This window comes from Trichoderma reesei (genome assembly GCF_000167675.1).
Source record: "Trichoderma reesei QM6a unplaced genomic scaffold TRIREscaffold_1, whole genome shotgun sequence".
NCBI classification, from domain to species: domain Eukaryota; kingdom Fungi; phylum Ascomycota; class Sordariomycetes; order Hypocreales; family Hypocreaceae; genus Trichoderma; species Trichoderma reesei.
This window is the reverse complement of record NW_006711148.1, coordinates 188,563-207,437: the sequence shown is the minus strand read 5'-3', so window position 1 is coordinate 207,437 and position 18,875 is coordinate 188,563. Positions and strand designations below refer to the sequence as shown.

At 55.5% G+C, this 18,875-nt stretch overlaps 9 protein-coding genes across 9 annotated transcripts; 5 read left to right on the top strand and 4 right to left on the bottom strand.

Moving 5' to 3' along the window:
• The first annotated feature begins 12 nt into the window (after positions 1 to 12).
• On the top strand, positions 13 to 1,798 carry TRIREDRAFT_43618 (uncharacterized protein). Its single transcript, XM_006960995.1, has 2 exons — positions 13 to 737; positions 839 to 1,798. The coding sequence occupies exons 1-2, from the start codon at positions 156 to 158 to the stop codon at positions 1,481 to 1,483; spliced, it is 1,227 nt and encodes a 408-aa protein (XP_006961057.1). The 5' UTR covers positions 13 to 155; the 3' UTR covers positions 1,484 to 1,798.
• Positions 1,799 to 2,180: 382 nt separating this feature from the next.
• Positions 2,181 to 3,317, top strand: TRIREDRAFT_53956 (uncharacterized protein; the record flags this gene model as incomplete). Its single annotated transcript, XM_006961468.1, has 2 exons — positions 2,181 to 2,576; positions 2,625 to 3,317. 2 exons carry the CDS (start codon positions 2,181 to 2,183, stop codon positions 3,315 to 3,317), a joined length of 1,089 nt encoding a protein of 362 aa, XP_006961530.1.
• A 253-nt stretch (positions 3,318 to 3,570) lies between these two features.
• On the bottom strand, positions 3,571 to 4,308 carry TRIREDRAFT_1692 (uncharacterized protein; the record flags this gene model as incomplete). The annotated part of the gene is made up of 2 exons (XM_006960852.1): positions 3,571 to 4,135; positions 4,235 to 4,308. 2 exons carry the CDS (start codon positions 4,306 to 4,308, stop codon positions 3,571 to 3,573), a joined length of 639 nt encoding a protein of 212 aa, XP_006960914.1.
• A 621-nt stretch (positions 4,309 to 4,929) lies between these two features.
• TRIREDRAFT_53153 (uncharacterized protein) lies at positions 4,930 to 5,518 on the top strand (the record flags this gene model as incomplete). Its single annotated transcript, XM_006961467.1, has 2 exons — positions 4,930 to 5,102; positions 5,185 to 5,518. Coding segments are annotated over 2 exons (507 nt in total), but the record flags the coding sequence as incomplete, so codon positions are not given.
• A 1,406-nt stretch (positions 5,519 to 6,924) lies between these two features.
• TRIREDRAFT_53499 (uncharacterized protein) lies at positions 6,925 to 8,355 on the top strand (the record flags this gene model as incomplete). The annotated part of the gene is made up of 3 exons (XM_006961466.1): positions 6,925 to 7,277; positions 7,356 to 7,665; positions 7,828 to 8,355. 3 exons carry the CDS (start codon positions 6,925 to 6,927, stop codon positions 8,353 to 8,355), a joined length of 1,191 nt encoding a protein of 396 aa, XP_006961528.1.
• Positions 8,356 to 9,187: 832 nt separating this feature from the next.
• TRIREDRAFT_53125 (uncharacterized protein) lies at positions 9,188 to 10,383 on the bottom strand (the record flags this gene model as incomplete). Its single annotated transcript, XM_006961067.1, has 2 exons — positions 9,188 to 10,216; positions 10,336 to 10,383. The coding sequence occupies 2 exons, from the start codon at positions 10,381 to 10,383 to the stop codon at positions 9,188 to 9,190; spliced, it is 1,077 nt and encodes a 358-aa protein (XP_006961129.1).
• Positions 10,384 to 11,523: 1,140 nt separating this feature from the next.
• On the bottom strand, positions 11,524 to 14,167 carry TRIREDRAFT_43615 (uncharacterized protein). Its single transcript, XM_006960994.1, has 6 exons — positions 13,888 to 14,167; positions 13,634 to 13,796; positions 13,358 to 13,565; positions 12,627 to 13,290; positions 11,889 to 12,180; positions 11,524 to 11,782 (listed from the first exon to the last, which is right to left on the bottom strand). The coding sequence occupies exons 1-4, from the start codon at positions 13,963 to 13,965 to the stop codon at positions 12,807 to 12,809; spliced, it is 933 nt and encodes a 310-aa protein (XP_006961056.1). The 5' UTR covers positions 13,966 to 14,167; the 3' UTR covers positions 11,524 to 11,782; positions 11,889 to 12,180; positions 12,627 to 12,806.
• A 279-nt stretch (positions 14,168 to 14,446) lies between these two features.
• On the top strand, positions 14,447 to 15,654 carry TRIREDRAFT_119548 (uncharacterized protein; the record flags this gene model as incomplete). The annotated part of the gene is made up of 3 exons (XM_006961465.1): positions 14,447 to 14,456; positions 14,529 to 14,775; positions 14,865 to 15,654. 3 exons carry the CDS (start codon positions 14,447 to 14,449, stop codon positions 15,652 to 15,654), a joined length of 1,047 nt encoding a protein of 348 aa, XP_006961527.1.
• Positions 15,655 to 16,263: 609 nt separating this feature from the next.
• Positions 16,264 to 17,803, bottom strand: TRIREDRAFT_54694 (oxidoreductase; the record flags this gene model as incomplete). The annotated part of the gene is made up of 7 exons (XM_006961066.1): positions 16,264 to 16,834; positions 16,911 to 17,035; positions 17,102 to 17,247; positions 17,308 to 17,403; positions 17,468 to 17,471; positions 17,533 to 17,599; positions 17,679 to 17,803. The coding sequence occupies 7 exons, from the start codon at positions 17,801 to 17,803 to the stop codon at positions 16,264 to 16,266; spliced, it is 1,134 nt and encodes a 377-aa protein (XP_006961128.1).
• Between the last annotated feature and the right edge of the window lie 1,072 nt (positions 17,804 to 18,875).

Here is an 18,875-nt window from a genome sequence, read left to right as displayed (position 1 = left end):
TTCTTCACTGCAACGCATCAAAATCGATCAATTATAGAATTCAGACCTCGCTCTCCCCCGAACACTCGCTTCCTAACCCTTCCGCCCGAGCTGCCCTCCCTCTCTAGCGCTTCAATTTCCCCTTCTCGCCGCGCCTCAACCTCTCTCTCCCCATCATGGCGCCCACCGACCACGACCCCCTCCTCGTCCTCCGCCAATCCATCTCCAGCGGCCAGACCTTTGTCCCCAGCGCGTCCGACGATGCCTCGGCGCCCGAGGTGCCCCTCTCGCAGGCCACGCACCTGCAGTTCACAGCGCTGTCGCTCGCCCTGCCCATAGACTCGCCCACGCGCTTCATCTCGAGCGACAAGCCCGTCGACCTGCGCAGCATCTACTTTGCCTGGCTCAACCGCGAGCTGGCCATTCCCGAGTACAATGCCGCGGCGACGAGGCTGAACGAGGACCTGGCCGCCGCCGGGTCCAGCGCCAAGGTGCAGAACCTCGGCTTCATCGAGCGCCTGGACCTCATCACCTGGCTCGAGGGCGCCAGCGAGGAGAGCGAGTACATCAAGCCGCTCGCTGGAGACGCGGGTGCGGCGGCGGCGGGAGCGGCTGCCTCTTCAAAGACGGGCGCTGCGGCGCTGGCCGCGCAGGCGAGGTCCGGCAAGGGGACGATTGACCCGCGGCTGGCGAGTGTGTACGATGGGGAGCGCTGGATGGGCGACCGCAACACGGTCCTGAGGGGCATCAAGCCGACGGTAAGTACAGTCATACTATCATATGGGACCCCTATACACGAATGTTTGATCGGGCATCCGCAATGAATATCAAAGGATCCCCCTGGCTGACGATTACCCAGGACTTTTCCCACGTGCGAAAACTCGCCATCCCCTTTATCCAGAAAAAGTCACAGTCGTCCTCCACGCTCGGCGCGACCCAGTCCCTCTCCATCAACCAAAAGGGCCCGGCTCGCCGCCCCGATCCCATCATCCTGCTCTCCCCATCCGCCTCGTCACTCCTGCGCATGTCCAATGCGCGCTCCTTCCTCGAGGATGGCAAGTTTGTGCCTCCTGACGCCGGCGCGTCTACGGCCTCGATGCTCCACGTCCAGCGCATCATCCCCAGCATCGACCCCAACCGGCCCATGCGCTTCATCCTGGTCGAGGGCTCGGAGCAGTTCAAGCCGGAATACTGGAACCGCGTCGTTGCGGTGTTCACGACGGGCCAGACGTGGCAGTTCAAGAACTACAAGTGGAGCAACCCCAACGAGCTGTTCAAGCACACCATGGGCGTGTTTGTCGGGTGGAGAGGCGACCTGCCGCCGGATAACATCCGTGGCTGGGGCCACCGCGTCGTGAGCACGAGCGTCGACCGTTGGCGAGGCGAGGACGACGTCGCGTCTCGGTTCAGGGACAAGGAGGTTGTCGAGCACATCTGGAAGGCCATCGAGATGAACATGCGAAGCAAGGGCTGGAGGAAAGATGCTGCCCCGACGTCGATATAAGCCGAAGGGCTTGTTTACCACACCTAGCCTTGGTAGAAAGCACCTCGTCTTGTCACGCCATGGAGTCTGATGGAGGCGAGAAGTTGGAAAAGGGATGAGGTGCAAGTTGCTCTATCAGAGCTGCATCGATGGCCATGGCGTAGCCATTGGCCGCTGAGGGAGGGTCTACAACTAACGGAGCAGTTACTGTATGCATTTGGCTGTTCTCTTCTTTTTATTTTTCCATATCTCATTTTCTAGAGCGACGGCGTTTTGGGTTTTGTATCTTCTCCAAGTAGGGTGCGGACAGAAAAGAAGACATAGGAAAATTAGTAGAATGGACCATACCTAGTAATGGAGATATAAGGACTTGTACAAGGTGTGTGAGGTTGATGTCGACTCCATGTGAGGTTGAGCGCCTGTGATTCGCTTCAGTTTCATTGGCCATTGAAAGAGAGCGCTACTGCTAGGCAGTTGTAGTAGTCTCTTTCAATTGGTCAGTCGGTATGTAATTCCTCTCCATGACTTGTTTGCACTGACCATCTAGTACCAATCTCTCAACCTCATTGCCTTCTTATAACCTGCGTCTTCTTGAAATTGCAACGACTACCAACAGTGAGCTCGTTGATACACTCACATTGACGGAACTCTACATTGGCTGTCAGCAACATGTTGATTGAATGTTCAAGCACCTTTATCCGTCACTCCACCACCCGTCATGACATCCAAACCAACAACAGAGGCACCATCATCTCATAGCACATCATCATCCTCACCATCATCCTCACCAGCCCCCCCTTCTTCAACAACCTCATCAATCCTCTTCCAGTCCAACGATAAAACCCCCGTCACCCTCGTCGACATCCCGCGCTCCCTCGAAGAAGCCCAAGTCCCGCCCGGCCACCGGCCCTCTGCGCGAATCATCTCCGGCCCTCCGCCGCGGACGCCATACATCACGCCGGAGCCGCGCCGGGGCAATGATGGATCTGCTTCGACGCAGTCCGCGGGGGCGCAGATTGCAGAGCTGATGGCGGCGGCGGCGGCGAGGGGCGCGCTGGAGGAGCTGAGGAGGGCGTATTCGGGGGTGTTTTGTTTGCCTCGGGTTTGTGCTGCTGTGGCTGCTGATGGCGAAGACTACGACGATGGGATTGGTATGGGTGAGGAGACCGAGGCGGCGTCTTTGCTAAATGTCAAGATTCCTCCCGGGGCGAAATACCTGCACGGATCGATACAAGACCTGCGTCAAACATTCATTGACACGGCGCCGCAGTTCAAGCTCATTGTCCTTGATCCCCCATGGCCTAATCGATCTGTCCGAAGGAACCAGAAAGCAGGCTCCAGATACAAGACCGTTGCGAACATGACTGAGATGCGGCATCTCCTGTCCAGCATACCGGTGGCGTCTCATCTTGCCCCTGACGGCCTGGTAGCAGTCTGGATCACCAACAAAGCCAGCATCTACGACCTCATGACGTCTCCTGCCCGAGGAATATTCGCCGCTTGGGGCCTAGAGCTCGTCACGCAGTGGACGTGGCTCAAGGTCACAGCCTCCGGGGAGCCGATTTTCGATGTTGATTCTGCGTGGAGGAAGCCCTGGGAGACGCTCCTGATAGCGAGGCGTGTGGGGGCAAAGGTGGCTGCTGGTGTTGGATTGAAGTTGAAGCCGCGGGTCATTGTGGCGGTTCCGGATGTTCATTCGCGGAAGCCGAATCTCAGGGGATTGTTTGACGATGTTTTGGGAGGAGAAGGGCAGGAGTATCAGGGCTTGGAGGTGTTTGCGAGGAATCTTACGGCTGGGTGGTGGAGTTGGGGGGATCAGGTGTTGCATTTCCAGGGGGCGGAGCATTGGGGATGAGGGGGGATCATTTGGGGATAGAAAGGATGTAGGGGACAATTTTTTGTTAAAGGTTGAAGAGTAATATACAGATACATTGATACACATGCTATGCCGTCCAAGTTTCATCATACACTGGCCGGCTGCCTTTTTCCTCTCTCCGTTCCCGATTTGTTGAGCCGTTGGAGAGCGCTTTTGCCGCTCTCTCTTGTTCCTTTTTCTCTTTGATCCAAGCCCTTACCTCCCCTTTCTTCCATCGAGGTTTCATAAAATCTCATGACGACGTCGTTGTCGTTGTCGTTGTCGTCGTCGTCTCCGTCGACTTGCCAGCCTTTTCCCTCCCCAGAATCTTATCCCACCTCGGATCCAGCACAACGTTATTCTCCCACTTGACCTCCCCGCTCAGCATCTTCTTGGCCAGCTCGCCCAGCTGCTGCCTCTCCTTGGGCAGGGTCTGCTGCTGGCTCTTGAGCGGGATCTGCATGCGCTGGCGCGCGAGCTGCTCCTCGTTGCGCTGCTCAATCGTCTCCTCGCGCATGCGCCACAGGTCGTTGCTCCAGGGCTCCAGGTCCGCCGGCGCGTCGGGCCACTGAAAGGGCTTGGCCAGCTCAACCGTCATGATCTTGTGCGGCTGCGGCCGGTACCACGAGCGCGAGCTGGTGCTGCGCTGCGTGAGCGGCTGCTGCTTGACGTAGGACCGGACGGTCGTGACCTCGACGCCGTACAGGTTCCAGAGGTAGTCTCGGAGGTCGAATTTCGTGAAGCGCAGGGGCACTTTGAAGCAGGCTTCGTTGGGGGGCAGGTGTTCTTTTCGGAGCATCGTGATGACATGGTTTGGTCTGTGGGTTGTTAAAAGAGTTCTTTGTATGAGCATCTGTGTCGTCTTGGGGATTTAGTTGAAAGAGAGGGGGAGGGGGGGGGGTTTGTTTGGGACGTACAGAAAGACTTGCTTCTTGCCCAGCTTAAAGGCCGGCAATTGGCGCGCGGCAGCGGCTTTGACTGCCTCGGCCATGGCTGCGGCGGTTGTGTGTTGGAGGGAGTCGTGGAAAGGGTTTTGAGGCTATACGGACATGATCCGGCGGTTCAAGTCGCAGATCGGATTTCAACAATCTCGAGTTTTGTTCCATGTGGGGTCGGAATTGGTTAGCACACACAGTCACATGACAGACAACACACTGTATGATACGCACTGTAAGGTAAAGACATGCTTCCAGAATGCTTCATGGTCCTCTTTCACGTGTTTCTAGGCCTTTTCTAAATCAACTGCATGATGCGTTATTTTTAGATTCTCTTCTGCCTCTATGTAGTGGCCGTGGTGCAGCTCTTGGTACGATGAACCAATCATGACTCTCGGTCCGGCGTGTACAATATCCTCCCACGCATCTACACCAATAGCAGCCGTTCATAATGACCATGTTCTTTGCACTCCGAACACGAAGGAGTCCCTGAAAACAGCATAAGTCAAACGTCGCTCATGGGCTGGATCCAACAGCTTGACTGGTGTATATATGCCAATGTTGATAACCCTTGCAATGAACCTGCTATCTTCCTGCTCACTGATGGCTAGAGTCATTGAGAAGACGGCTCACTCAGAAGAAACAATATTCCTCTCCGTTCAACCAGGGTCGTGAACATGGCAACACCAGCGGTTGAGCCCGAAATCGTCTTGTACGACCTGGCTTGCGTCAAGAACATCTGCTTCTCGCCCATTGTCTGGCGCATCAGGCTGATGCTCAACTATAAGCGGATTCCTTACACGACTGTGTTCCTCGAGATGCCAGATATTGAGCCTACGCTCAGAGAGCTGTAAGCAGCGTTCCTCTACTACCGTACTCTCCTTCTGATACCTTCACGGACAACTTTGAGAGCCTCAGTTGACACAAGTCAGCGGCCTCCCTCCCCATGACCCAGCCTCTGGAAACAAGAGCAACTATACAGTTCCCGCCATCCAGCATCTGCCAACCAACAGTTACATCATGGATTCGAAAACCATTGCAGAATTCCTCGAGTCAACGTATCCAGATCCTCCGCTTCAGCTCACTTCAGAGCTGGGCCACGAGATCGAGCTCCAGCTCCGAACCTTGATCGCCCCAACGCTGTACCGGTCCATCATGCCGCGAGAGGTCAAACTCCTCTCGCCGCGAGCGCAAGAGTACTTTCGCCGTACTCGCGAAGCGCAGCTCGGCAAGAGGCTAGAGGACCTGCTGGTTGGTGAGGACGAGCGATGGGAGGCGGCTGCTGCGGACTGGCGTGCTGTTGGCGAGCTGATGAGGCAGAATGAAGAGGAGGGGCCGTTTATCCTCGGTGAGAGGCCGTCTTACACTGACTTTTTCATTGCTGGGTCTATGCAGTCTGTGAGGGCGATTGAGTCGTCCTTTTTCGTCAGGGTTGTGCAGTATCCTGGCTTTAAGGAGGTGTATGAGGCGTGTGTGCCGTACTTGGATGGAGAAGAGTGACTGAGGACTGGAGTCTTGCTGATGGATCGAGAATTCACTTGATTATTGGACGACGTGTAACTGAGCAATGGTGAAGCCTTCTCTTGATGGATATAAGAGAAGACTGTGTCCTTCCATAGAGAGAGCAAGCAAGCTTCCGACGTTTGCAAACGCATCGATCAGATTACTGCACTCCATACTTGCGGCATCATGCGCCCGCCGTCCGCTTCACGCTTCACAAGCCATTTTGAGCCCGTTCATCGAGACTCATGGGCGAGCAGCGGCGAGCTGCACCCAAGCAGTCACCATGAGACGAGGTACAACCGACGGGGATTGAAGCTGAAGGCAACTTCGAACTTCAAGACATTGCGGTTTGGGCTTCTTTTCTTTGTTGCAGGCGTCAAATGCTCTGTGAGCAGCTCATTGGGTGAGTCCGCTGTGAAGCCAACCGCCTCTTCCAGCCCCAGCACCAGTGGAATCGAAGGACAAAGAGATGCTGATTCACTGTCGATGAACGCCGTCAAAGCGTCTTGTAGCCTCATCGCTCGACTCGTTTGCTGGCATCGGCTTCATACATGTACACCAATGTCCATCAACCTACCTAGGTATCTACTTGTCCAGTACATGTACTCAACTTGCCTACCTACCACAAGTGTCCAGTCCTGTATAGCGACCTGCGCGCTCCTGCTGCAGTTGTTGCGCAGCCGCCCAGCAGTGCCAACCTGCCTCCTACAGGCGCCCGTGACGCCCTACAACTGCAACTGCTTCGACCCAGCAAAGTGACGGTTGATGTCGTCGATACTTTGATCCGTCTTCCAAAAACATCCACAAGCGATCCGATCTGTCCACCTTCTCTTCTTCAGCCCCCAGCATAAAGGACCTGCTCCTCCAACAGGGAAATGCGCAGAGCCCCACGATTGCCTTCCGCGACACTTTGATGCCATTGATGCCATTCAGCCATGGAGACAAGGACAGAGTCAAGAGCCCGAGAGGCTTCCTCGCCGCAAAAGGCGCGCAGCACCACGCCTCGCCGGCGCAAGAATGGCCGGTCTCGTCGCACGCCCTCCAAGAGACACACGTCTACGCCTCGCAGCTCGCCCTACCGCTGCTCAAAGTCCAAGTCCAAGACGCCGCAGCGAGGTGTTCTGCGGTCGCCTCCAAGGCCGCGGAGACCAGAGCGCCGAGACGAGGACATGGAGAGTGTTCAGGACGAAGACGAGAATGACGCCCAAGACCGAAACAAGGATGAGGCTCAGAATGGGGTGAAAGACGAACAAGTCACGGCAAGGGAGCGGGTACAGGTCGAGCCAGTCGTCAGCGAAAGGATGCTGGCCGACATGGAGGCGGAAAAGAGGCAATACCTGGGCACCAGCCTGCGATGGGCGCCGCTGGAGGAGCGGCTGTTTGAGATTCTCTTTCTGCGACAGGAGATTCCGCTGCTGCCGAGCTACTGGGAAGAGTACTTTCTGCCGTTTCCCATGCCGGAGGCCTGCTACTGCTGGAGGAAGGACATGAATCCGGTGGTGTACGCGCATGCGAACAATACGTTTCGAGGTGGGAAGAACCCCTCTCTCTCTTGCTTGACATGTATTGCAGTGGACTTCAGAGATACTGACGAAGAAAGGTGTGTAGCTACCGTAGCACTGGCGAGACTCATCGATCTCACCGCAGACATTCTCACGACCTGCCAATCTGGCCTCCGTTCGAAAGCTCCCCAGATGATCAAGAAGTCTCTGGAAAAGTTCCTCAACTGGGCTGCCGAGGACGGCGGCTATCGCCATCTAGAGTACCTTCCCAACATCATCGTCGAGATTGTCGACAGGCAGAGAGAGGACATGCCTCAGACGGCAGCATTTGTGGAGATGCGCATGAGGGACCTGGCGAGGAAGCACCGTCAGAAGCTCGCCATCAAGCCGGAGAAGGAGGAGGGTGAGGTCGAGGGGGATGTGGACATGGAAGTGGAGAGGCAAATCAGGGGCGAAGCAGAGGCCTCGAACGAAGAGCAGCAGAAGAAGCAGGCCACCACCACCACCACCACCAGCAGGAGCCGATCGTGGAGGATGTTTGGGTCGAGGGTCATGGACAGGCTGTTTCAGCTGATAGGGCGGCGGTCTGTCATCAAGCCAGAGTATCACGGGGAGACCTCTGTTATTGAGAGCGATGCCGACGAGCCGATGACTCCCGAATCGAATGATCCAGCCGGGGGCCCGGTAAACGTCAAGCAAGAGGACGACGACGAAGGCGAGGAGATACGAGTTGCTATCAAGAGGGAGCTGCACAGCGAGTCAGACGACGACATTGCCATGGCAGACATCCCCTTGGCTTCGTCATCAGCAGCAAATTCTTCGTCATTGCCGACGCTGTATCGTCGTCAACCACCCGTCATTTTCGGCTTCTTCATCGTCGGGGCAGAAGTCATGCTGCTCACCGCAGATTCTTCCAAAGACGAGGCGGCCATGAACCTCTCGCTGCAGGTGACGCTCAATTTCGAGGACCGCAGCCTGAGCATCTGGAATGCCCTGACGGTGGCCATTGTGGTGTGCCTCGCGAGAGACGACATGATGCAGAGGATGGATGATTTTGAGGAGGCGAGGGTTGTCGAGGAGAGTGATCCTGATGCTTGATGGATGGGCTTTCGAGATTTGAAAGTAAATCCAAGGGGGGTTTGGAGAGGTGGTTGTTTGTCTATGATGTTGAGATGAAAATTGCCTGGGATTTCATGGTGGGTTGTGTGGAATTTTTTGTGTTGCTTGATATGATGGTTTGTCTGCATCGGGAGCGTCTGATTATTTCGCTTGACTTTTTCTTTTTCGAGATACCTTGGGATGTTGATGTCGATTTTACACCCCCCTTCAGTTAGTAGTGGTATAACACAATACAGCCCCTTGATTGCAAGGCCAATTCTTTTCTGCCATAAACATACTCACTCATACACTCAAGAGACTCTTCTCACCAGCAGGAAGAGGCAAACAGTGAGTAATAGTAACACATGTTGGAGATTGTCGGCACGTAAGTCCATCCCATGCCCCCTCCCCTCTCCTCCCTCTATCTATATCATACCATATATCAAACAATGCCATCAATTCTAATGTGGTTCCCCCGTAAAACGCCTTCACCCCAATTTGACCGAAGCCCTCCCTTTTGTGTCTTTTTGGAAAAAAAAAACCCCTTTCATCGTTTTTCATGCTCAAGTCTTTCGTCTCTTTCCCCCATCTAGTTGAATCTGTACAAGTTGATATCGTCTTCCCGTCTGGATAATCTCGGCTCTGTCTCGCTTTCTTTCATTCCTTCTGCCTTTCTTCTCTGTGCCGCTCGTTCGTGTGTGTCTTTGGTCGCAATGCTGCATTTTCATGGTCGAAACGAAAATGAAATCATTACCCCTGCCTCCTTGCTCTCGACGAAGGAGTCGCAGTGCTTCTTCATCGCCTTCTTCCTTGTTCCCAATCTTCTCTCCTCTCACAACGCTGCTTCAGAGTCGGTATTGCTACTATCCAACGGCATCCAGACCTCCAGCTTGTGAAGCAACCGCTGATACAAAAACAGCATGCACCCGCTCTGGATAAACGTCCACACGCCACGGGGCCCGACGCCGCGGAACCAGCCGCCCACGCCCTCGGTATGGTAAATGACCCGCAGGCCCGTCAGGACAGAGGACGTCTTGAGCGCGATGGCGCCCGGTTTCGGCCTGTGCGTGCTCGGAGACGACGTGGATATCAGTCGCTTCTGGGGGTTGGGGTCTTTGGGTCGATGTGTGGAGGACGGTTCGGGCTCGGCGGAGGAGGAGGAGGACGGCGTGTTGACCTGCGTCTGCAGACGGGTCTTTACGACGTCGAGGGGACACGTGATGACGCCGGCGAGGCCGCCCGCGGCGGCGCCGGTCAGGAGCTCCAGGGGCACGCCAATGTCGCGGCTCTGCTTGTAGACGCGGGACCAGGCCTGGAACTGTTCCCAAAACATGAACTGCAGCGCGGAAAAGGGCAGGTCGCGGTAGAGCGTGGCCTTGTAGCCGTAGAAGAGGGCCGAGGCGCCCTCGGTGCGGACGATTGTGCGGGCGGCGTCGACGGTGCCGCGGTAGTTGTAGCCCGAGGTGAAATGGGGGTTGTTGTAGCGGCCCTGGAGCTGCAGCCGGGTCTTGAGGACCTCGGACGGCACGTAGACGATGGACGCCGCCAGGTCGCCGAGGAAGCCCGCCGAGAGATAGGCGAGATGGTGCTGCAGGCCGTGGTCAATGAGGAAGCGCTTGCTCCATTCGTAGGTGCCGAAGAAGAGGAGCGTGCCCGGGAACGAGCCGCCCAGCGCCGGGATCCAGCCCCCGTACAGGCCCCTCGCGATGCCCTCCTGCCGCCAGATGGTGTAGTATGAGCGCCCCAGGGACGAGTATTTCGGCGGGAAGTGCGGATCGCCCTGCTGTCGCGTCTTGACCGTGTCCAGCGAGTGCATCAGCATGTCGCCCGTCGACCCTCCGATGCCTCCTGCGATCATTGCCTAATGAAGAGCCCCAGCCGTCAGCATAACCCTAGCTCAAGATAGAGGAGAGTTTTTCCTTCCGTAAACCCCCTCATTGCATAGCAACGTCATAGGCGAAGGGGGGGAGAGAGACCAACATGGATATAAGGCGGCCGGCCCTCGGCCTCGATTTCTTCGCTGTGCATGGCGTGATGAGCGTGGACGGGCTTCACATGGACATGGCCACCATGACGAGGCTCCAGGGCAGCGGCAGCGGCAGCGGCAGAGTCCCGGCCTGCCGCCGCAGTCGGGTCGCTGGATGTCGCGCTGTTCGGGCTTGCGGTCGCAGAGTTGTAGCCGGCGAGGGGGAACTGCGAGGAGCTGGAGAGGCCTTCGGACATTGGGCGAGGGAGGGGCGTTCAATAAAGGAGGAGGAGGAGGAGGAGGAGGAGGAGGTGCGAACAGCTGAGGCGTCTATGCGAAAAGGCGATGCGGTAGAGACGGAGGAAGAGAGAAAGAAAAAGATAGGTAGAAAGAAGGATAAGAGACAAGCCAGCGCAAAGCAGCGCGCAAACGCAACAATGTCAATGGCAATGTCGCAAGTCTATGCACCGCCTGTGTGCCTGATCTCTCGGCGTCGTAAAAAAGACGAACAAGACAGAATCGAATGGCACGACCAAAAAAAGAGAGAACAGAATGAAGCAACAGTTAACATCAACCGTCTCTCGATGCCTTGAGCGGTCGCGTGGGCTCCCGACGCTTTTTTTCTTTTTTTCTTTTTCTGCCAGCTTGTTGCCCTGAGGCTCCTGATAGGCCCTTTAGCCCCGGCTGTTCGGGGCTCAGCCACATGCGTCGTCCGAATTCGCCGATCCGCTGTGGCGTTGCTTGTTGAAATCACCGTCTAGGTACTACTACCTGTACCTAGCGGCCTCATGGGTGTTTTTGGTAAGAGATCTGGGAAGAGAGCGACGCTCGAAAGAGGTCCTATAATGGTTTTGGGCTTCTGGTAAGTCTTATCCGTCGAGGAGAATACCACTGCAGCTCTTGCCAGCGCCTACCTCTTGCCAAATCTGTGATGAAAAGCCCGGCCCGCCTACCTAGTAGGTAGGTACCTAGTAGTACTCGTATGCGCCTCATAAGATACGTGCAAAAGTACTAACGAAATGGCTGTTGCGATATCATGGGATCCATGCCTTCAATATGGTAAGAACATGAAGTAAAGTACATGATCTCTTGATATAATTTCCATCTATCCTAGACGCCAAGTATGCAAATGCACCAGTCCTAATCGTACATTTCAGCCCCTTCAACTGAACTCCTCCCTCTCACTCCACCAACGGCCTGTCATGCTCCCACCACTTGACCGGCCCCAATTTGCTCAGCGGATACACGATATGCGTCACTCTCCCCGTCAGCAGCCTCTTCGAGACGGGTCCGTACGTGTTGCTATCCAGGCTCGACCCCGGCGGTCCGTCCCCCTCTACCCAGACGTGACCCTGCGGTATCCTCACCGTCGAGACGGGATACGGCTTCTTGGTCTTGATGACGTCGCCTTCCAGCGCAACGACTCTCTTGACGGCAACCACCTCTGGATGAAACGGACTCCTACCAAGCATCAAGTCAGTACAGAGCCCAATACCACCATCCCAATGACTTGTCTTCAACAAAACTCCCCATCGTGATACAGCTCTCACGCGCAAGCCTCACTCACCTCAGCGTCACCACCATGCCCCTCTGCAAATCCTCCTGCGGCGCCCACTTGTAGTTGAGCACCACGTCCCTCCGCAGCGACGAGTCCCGGTCCGCATTCATAAACGGATACATCGAGTTGCCGTCCACGACCGTCAGCTCCGCCACGTGCAGGTTGAACCACGCAATCACCGGGATCCAAGTCGCGAAGCCGATGAGGTTGAGGGCCGTTGCGCGGGTGAGGCTGGGGGTGCTGCCTCCTGCTGCGCTACCTCTGAGTCGCGCCCATAGTGAGCTGAGGGCCATGGATTGTTCTCCTAGAAGAAAACAGATTCAAGCTTTTTGGTGATGATGTGAGGCTTTGTTTTGTTTTGTCAAGTCATCAGACGTTCATCTTATACAGTTGTAGCATTCAGAGAAAAAAAAAGAGCCCTGGAGGGCTTGTCAGTGGTGGGGTTAGCTCATTCCACTGTAGAGCCTCAGTGACCTTCTCTGCACGGTATTCAGACTATTAAGATACGCACCTTTTAGGGCGCCAGAGATCACTGCATCTCACATCAATCCAAGGTCATACAACTCTCACACCCGGGAAGGCAAATCATGGAACAAGTTTATGACTTTTTTTTTTTTAATATCATGTGATGCCCTGCGCAAGTTCATACGGGCCCCCGCCAAAGATCTAAAACCCCTCTTCAAGATGCCGATATTGCACGGCTTTTTCAGGTCGCCGTCCCTCACCCGCAAAGACGCCATTACCCACCGCCAAAGCTTCCTAAACCAAATTCTAGGCTCATGCCTCGTTTTAACCCGAGCGTTGACACCCTTTTCCTCTTCCTCAAAGTCTTCCCTTCGAAATCAAGGTCTTGACAGCTTCCGGTACCACGTTCTGGACCGTCGGTTTTTTCTATCGCTTGTTGGCATAGAGTCGAGACGCGTACGCTTAGATCGTCTCGGGGATGTTGTCGTCACTCTCGCTGACGCTCTCGTCGCCGCTGACTTCGGCGTTCTCACGCTCCCTCTTCTCCATCAGAGCCTGCAGCTCGGCGTCGTCGCTCTCGGTAACGGCCTTGGGCTCCATCTTGACGGTAAGGTTGCCGCCGGCGGCCTCGATGCTCGTCCGGATGTCGACAATGGCCTCCTCCAGGCGGGTGATGCCCTGCGCCTTGTCGAGACATGTGCTGGTGAGAACATACAGCGGGGGCGACACGAGTCGGACCTTGACCTGCATGGACTCTGTGTTCTTGGCCTCGGCGGTTCGCAGAGCAGCCTTGACAGCGTCGATGCCCTCGTAGCCGAAGCAAGTGACCTCGACGTCGGCACGGACCTTGGTGGGCTGAGGGGTGAGTCGCTTGCTGATGTACAGCTTCAGCTCGTCCTCGACGACCTGGTTGGGGAACTTGATGTCGTCCCAGACCTCGGGGTTGCTGTTGCAATGTTAGTCTCCTGTTTTGCGTACACCAAAGCATGATGGATAGGATGGCGACCACGTACGTGATGGACAGCTTGAAAGCGTCAATGGCATGGCCGTACTTGCGGTTCAGAGGCCAGGTTATGCTCTCGTATAGAGACTCGATCGGCGTCTGCGTCTTCTCGGCAACGTGTCGCATGATGGAGTGCACCATCTTGCTCTTGTTGTAGCGCTCTTCGCACTTGACGATATCCTCGGGCGAGACTCGTCTTTTTGACAGATCAATGTATCCTGCAGTCCAGTGTGAGCAATCTTGCCACTCCCTCTTCTTCGTTTCGCGGATATCGCTGGTAACCCACCCTTCTCCTTGTCGACACGGAGGACGACCACAACCTCATTGCGCCCGACTCGGATGAGCTTCTGGATACTTCGGATACGTCTTCGGGACAGCTCAGAGAGCAGAATCATGCCGTCGATGTTGTCATACTCCAGCAGCTTGACGTAGGCACCCATCTCGGCGATCTATCCATCAGTTGTGATTGTGTCAGAATCTCTCTCTTCGTTTTTCCAACCCAGTTCTCCCACCCCCTTTGCGACCAGAGTGAAAACCCACCTGCTTGACATTAACCATCACAAAGCTATCGATCTCCGGGTACTTCTCCTCATAAAACCGGCAGTTTGTTAAAGACATCTTGGCGGTATTTCTTCGACGTTTGGTCGGGAAGAATTGAGTGTCGATTGGTGAGTAGGAAGGTGGTTGTGAGGTGGGGGGTTGGTTTTTAAAGGGCCCGAATCGTCCTCGTCGTTCGCTGCTCACGCGAGTGTCAACGTAATCGGTTCGAAGTGGCTAAATCGTGTGGAATCGACGGCCGGAGAAAGAGTCTCGGTACGGGCGAAACTCGTTTGCTGTCGACTCGCAGGATGAGGGAGGGAAGAATTGCGTATAAGCTACGTTTCTAAACGGTTCGAAGTGGGATGAGGAGTCACAATTTTGATGATATTTTGCGCTCGAGCCAGACGTTGGTGGCGGGGTGTGGCTCATCCTAGGCGGTCGATAACGGCAATTTCTAAGCCACAGCCACGATTGCAGCTTATCTTCACGTGATACCCCAAGTAAACAACCAAAGCTTCATGCTTGGGGCAACGGCTGCCATGCATCATCAACCCAAACAATGGCTCCAGGTGCGTAGAATCGCTGCATTTTGTGTGTTTCCAACTGCGATGGCAGTCAAGATATGCTGACAGGCGCTGTAGCAACGCAGTACGAGCTCTCGCCGCCCCCCGGCGACGCGGTATCAGCCATCGCCTTCGCGCCCGTCTCAGGGACGAAGCTCCTCGTCTCGTCATGGGACAAAAAGGTGTACCACTATGACATCTCCAACGGCCCCGAAGCTTCGAGCCTCGTCAACACATACGAGCATCGCGCCCCCGTTCTAGACGTCTGCTTTGGCGCGGACGACAATGAGGCCTTTACCGCGGGCATGGACTGGACGGTCAACCGGTACTTGCGACTCTCATGACCTTACGTACCTTTGGTAGTTTGTTCGACAGCTTGAGCCCGCCCCGCTGACCGTGGATTGAAAATGACAGCCTCAACATTGAGACGGGCGAATTGACCCCTCTGAGCAAGCACACGGCCCCCGTCCGCCGCGTCGTATACAGCAAATCGCACGGCATCCTCGTCTCGGCCTCCTGGGACAGCACCCTCAACCTGCACAACCTCAACGACCCGTCCAGCAACCCCATCACCATCGCCCTGCCCGGAAAGCCGCAGGCCCTCGCCGGCAGCCCGACCAAGATCGTCGTCGCCATGACGGGCCGCATCATCAACATCTACGACGTCAACGCCATTGTCGAGCTCTTCCGCACCGGCGGCACCGACCTCAAGCCCTGGCAGCAGCGCGAGTCGTCCCTCCGATATCTCACCCGCGCGGTCGCCTGCATGCCCAACGACGCGGGCTACGCCACCAGCAGCATCGAGGGCCGCGTCGCCGTCGAGTGGTTTGAGGACACGGCCGAGTCGCAGGCCAGGAAATACGCCTTCAAGTGCCACAGGCAGGCCGCCCCCGATGGCGATGGAGACATTGTCTATCCGGTGAATGCGCTCGCGTTCCACCCCATCCACGGAACGTTTGCGTCGGCCGGCGGCGACGGCACAGTGGCGCTGTGGGATGCAGAGGCCAAGAGGAGGTTAAAGCAGTACCAGAAGTTCCCCAACAACGTCGCCGCCTTGGCGTTTTCGAACGATGGGCGGTACCTGGCTGTTGGCGTGTGTCCAGGTTTTGAGACGGGGCAGAACGACTACAACGGCGCTGGACAGACGTCGGTCTTTATCCGGGAGCTCGGTGAGAACGAGGCAAAGGGCAAAGGCGCCAAATAAGCAAAAAGATGGTCATTTGTACGGAAGCCCAGTCCGAGTCGGCGTTCTGGTAGGATATAAGGAATTTGCATTTGACGACGGCCATGTGATAGTTGACACACAAAGCAGGTAATGTAGATACCCATTAATACAGTGAAATGGCTACCCGCTCTCGTCGCACGTCGTTACGTCTATTGGATTGATCAAGCTTGTTCGGTCATTGAGGGCTCTCAGTAGAAGAGTGTTGGCATTCTTTTTGAGTGAGGCGCTGGTTTCGTCTTTTGTATCCTAAAACAACAACTACCTTGTGCCAAACCCCCCAAGCAACTCGGACGCTCCAGCAACTTGTACGCAGCTATTCAGCCCTCTTCAAGCATTTGACTACTACTAAAGTCACCAGTTTCAAGGCCATCTCGCTCCTCCTTCTTGGCGCTCACCATCCGACGCCGGCACCAGGACCGGCACCAGCATGCATGCTATGATCATAGTAGTTGTTGTGGTTGCTGTGGCGCTTGGGCAGCCATCTCCAGCACGTCGACCGAAAGCGGACGCTCTACTCTCCTATCTTGGTCGGCGCGATGGGCTGCAGGAGAAGAAAAAGGGTCCGTTAGCTCTGCTCCTGGTATCAGATCAGATAGTTCCGAGGATGCATACCTTGGGCTCGGGGATGTATTCATAGTGGGCAGCAGACTCAAGGAGCCAAATCTTCTGCGGCGACGTGCCCGACTTCTTGCCTCCCCAGAGCATGTTGTTGGGGAACCCAATGTCGAACGGATACGCGCTTTCAATCTCCTCGACGTCCTCGTCCGTCAGCTGCAGCGTGAGGGCCTCAATGTTGCCCTTGAGCTGGTCAATGTTGCGCCCGCCGACAATGGGGAAGACGTAGGGCGTCTTCTGCATCACGTATGCCAGCGCGACGCTCGTGAGGGCCGTGTTCCTACGGGCCGCAATCTTCTCGAGCACCTTGCTGACCTGGATGTCGACCTCGGTCGCCTGCACCTTGCGGCCGACCTCCGAGTTGCGCTGCTCCTCCGTCTTGAACTTGCCGCCGCCGAGGGCGCCCCAGGGGGCCAGGGCCATGCCCTCGTCCCGGCACATGGGGATGATGTCGCGCTCAAAGTCGCGCGAGGCGGCGGACCAGCGGCCTTGGTAGACGGAGAACTGGCGGAAGCCGTGGTTGCGGGCGTACTCGTTTGCCTTGCTACAATTCGGTGTCAGTGACCAATTTATACAGAGATATACCATGGCTAAGTAAGAAGCTCTCTGATGGTACGAACCTCACTACCCAGGCGGGAGCGTCGCTGATGCCCAGATACAGCACCTTGCCGGCGACAACAAGGCTGTTGAGGGACTGCATCAGCTCAGGAATGGATGTGGCATAGTCCCACCAGTGCACATAGAGCTATGGGCAGTCAGTATTATATATGGCGATAACCCACGAGGTTTCTTTCACTGGGGCATGTCTCACCAGGTCGATGTAGTCGGTCTGCAGCTTCTGCAGGCTTGCTTCGACAGACGCGTGAAGGCTCTTCGTTCCGTTTCCAGTATAGTTGGCTGCGATGTGAGGACGAGCTGGTCCCAGCTTGTAGCAAGTGGTGTACTTTGTCGCAATCACTGCAGAATCGAAGAGTGGTCAGTTGTTGTGACAAGAGAGGAGGCTACAATGAGACATACCCATCTCATGGCGGTTTCCTCGCTTCTTCATCCAGTCACCAATGATGGCCTCTGATTCCTCGTACTGGTAGTTGTTTGCAGTGTCGATGAAGTTGCCTGTCAACGATGTCAGCGATGCACTTGTCGATACCCCCAATATAGTAAGACAAATAAGACGAACCTCCCTAGGGAATTGTTAGTACTTCGAGATGCCATTACGTGAGAGAGAGTGAAGGAAAGTCTCACCTGCTCGTAGAAAAAGTCCAAGATGGCCTCTGAGGTGGCCTTGTCGCAGTCTCCCATGAAGTCCTTCCTATACGTGTCGTTCAGGCATCAGCAATCACTCTTTTATTGTCCCGTTCAGCACAGATAGACAATATAAGAGGGCTCACCATGCTGAGCCAAAGTTCATGGCACCCAGACACAGCGGGCTGACTCGCACCGAGGCCGTTGGTGAGAGCAAGCGGTAGCGGTTGAGCGGGCTCACGGGAGGAGGAGGGGCGGGAAAGAAGCTCATGGTGGCGGCTGTCGAAATAAGTTCAACGTAATGAGACTTGTGTTTTGTTTTCTGATCTGAGTCTTTGAACGACCGAGTAGCAGCGAGAGTGACTTGGAAGAGGTGATCTAGCAGAGCAGATGAGTAGACGAGAGAGCAAGTTGTGGTAGGTAGGGAAGGGCAGAGGTAATGGGCGAGAGCTGTGTCCTTTATAGCTGCAAAGCAGCAAGAAAGCAGGGGAAGATTCGATAAACATTCAAAATGCCTCGGGTCACATCATGGCGGACTTGTTGCGATGCAAAACAGGCAATCGCACTCCAGAGCTGCAAACGAGCTGTTGAGGCGATCCGAGGCGGTCATCAATATTCGGGCGGGTGCCAATCGCCGAGATACAAGTGCCTTCCGCATGAGGGTACCGTCTAGGCGAACGAAGCATCGACACGCCCAATCAGAGGAGTCGCAGACCAGCGAGATATTGTACCCTGTCTCAATTTTGACGGATATGCTCCGCGGATACCTACTACCTAAGGTAGGAATATACATGTAGATACCTACCTAGTAGTATATTGACGCTCGTTGAAAGGGAGATGCGGTGCGCATCGTGGCACAAATTGGCACCGCCCTCGGCCGAGCTTCTCTTATTTCCATGCGTTTCAGCTGCTTCTAAAGTCCGAATTAGAAATGCAGCTTGTTCGCAATGGGTGTGTTGAGATGGAGACTAGAAGCCGCTATATGCCGGAATATGGTGAGTTATTCGGGTCCCTACGAGCGGGGTTGGCGTGGAGAGGGCTTGTCTCGATGATTCATTGCTGCGATATGGTTGCCATGGATGGGGAGGCCTGGGACCTGAGATGCGACGATGGCTTGGACCGGCGAGTTGGCCGGACATTGTCCTTGGCTTGATATCATCCGGCCCCAACTTTGTGCGGTAGCATTGGGCAAATCGCAGGGATAGATACCCCGCTGTTATTGAAGAGAGTTGTGAGTATGGACAGAGAGGGTTGTCGACTTGATCTGGCTCGTGGACTTGGTGTGAGAGGTAATGGTAGACGTATCCTATTCGTGCTTATAGACTCTTGAGCCGGTTTCTATC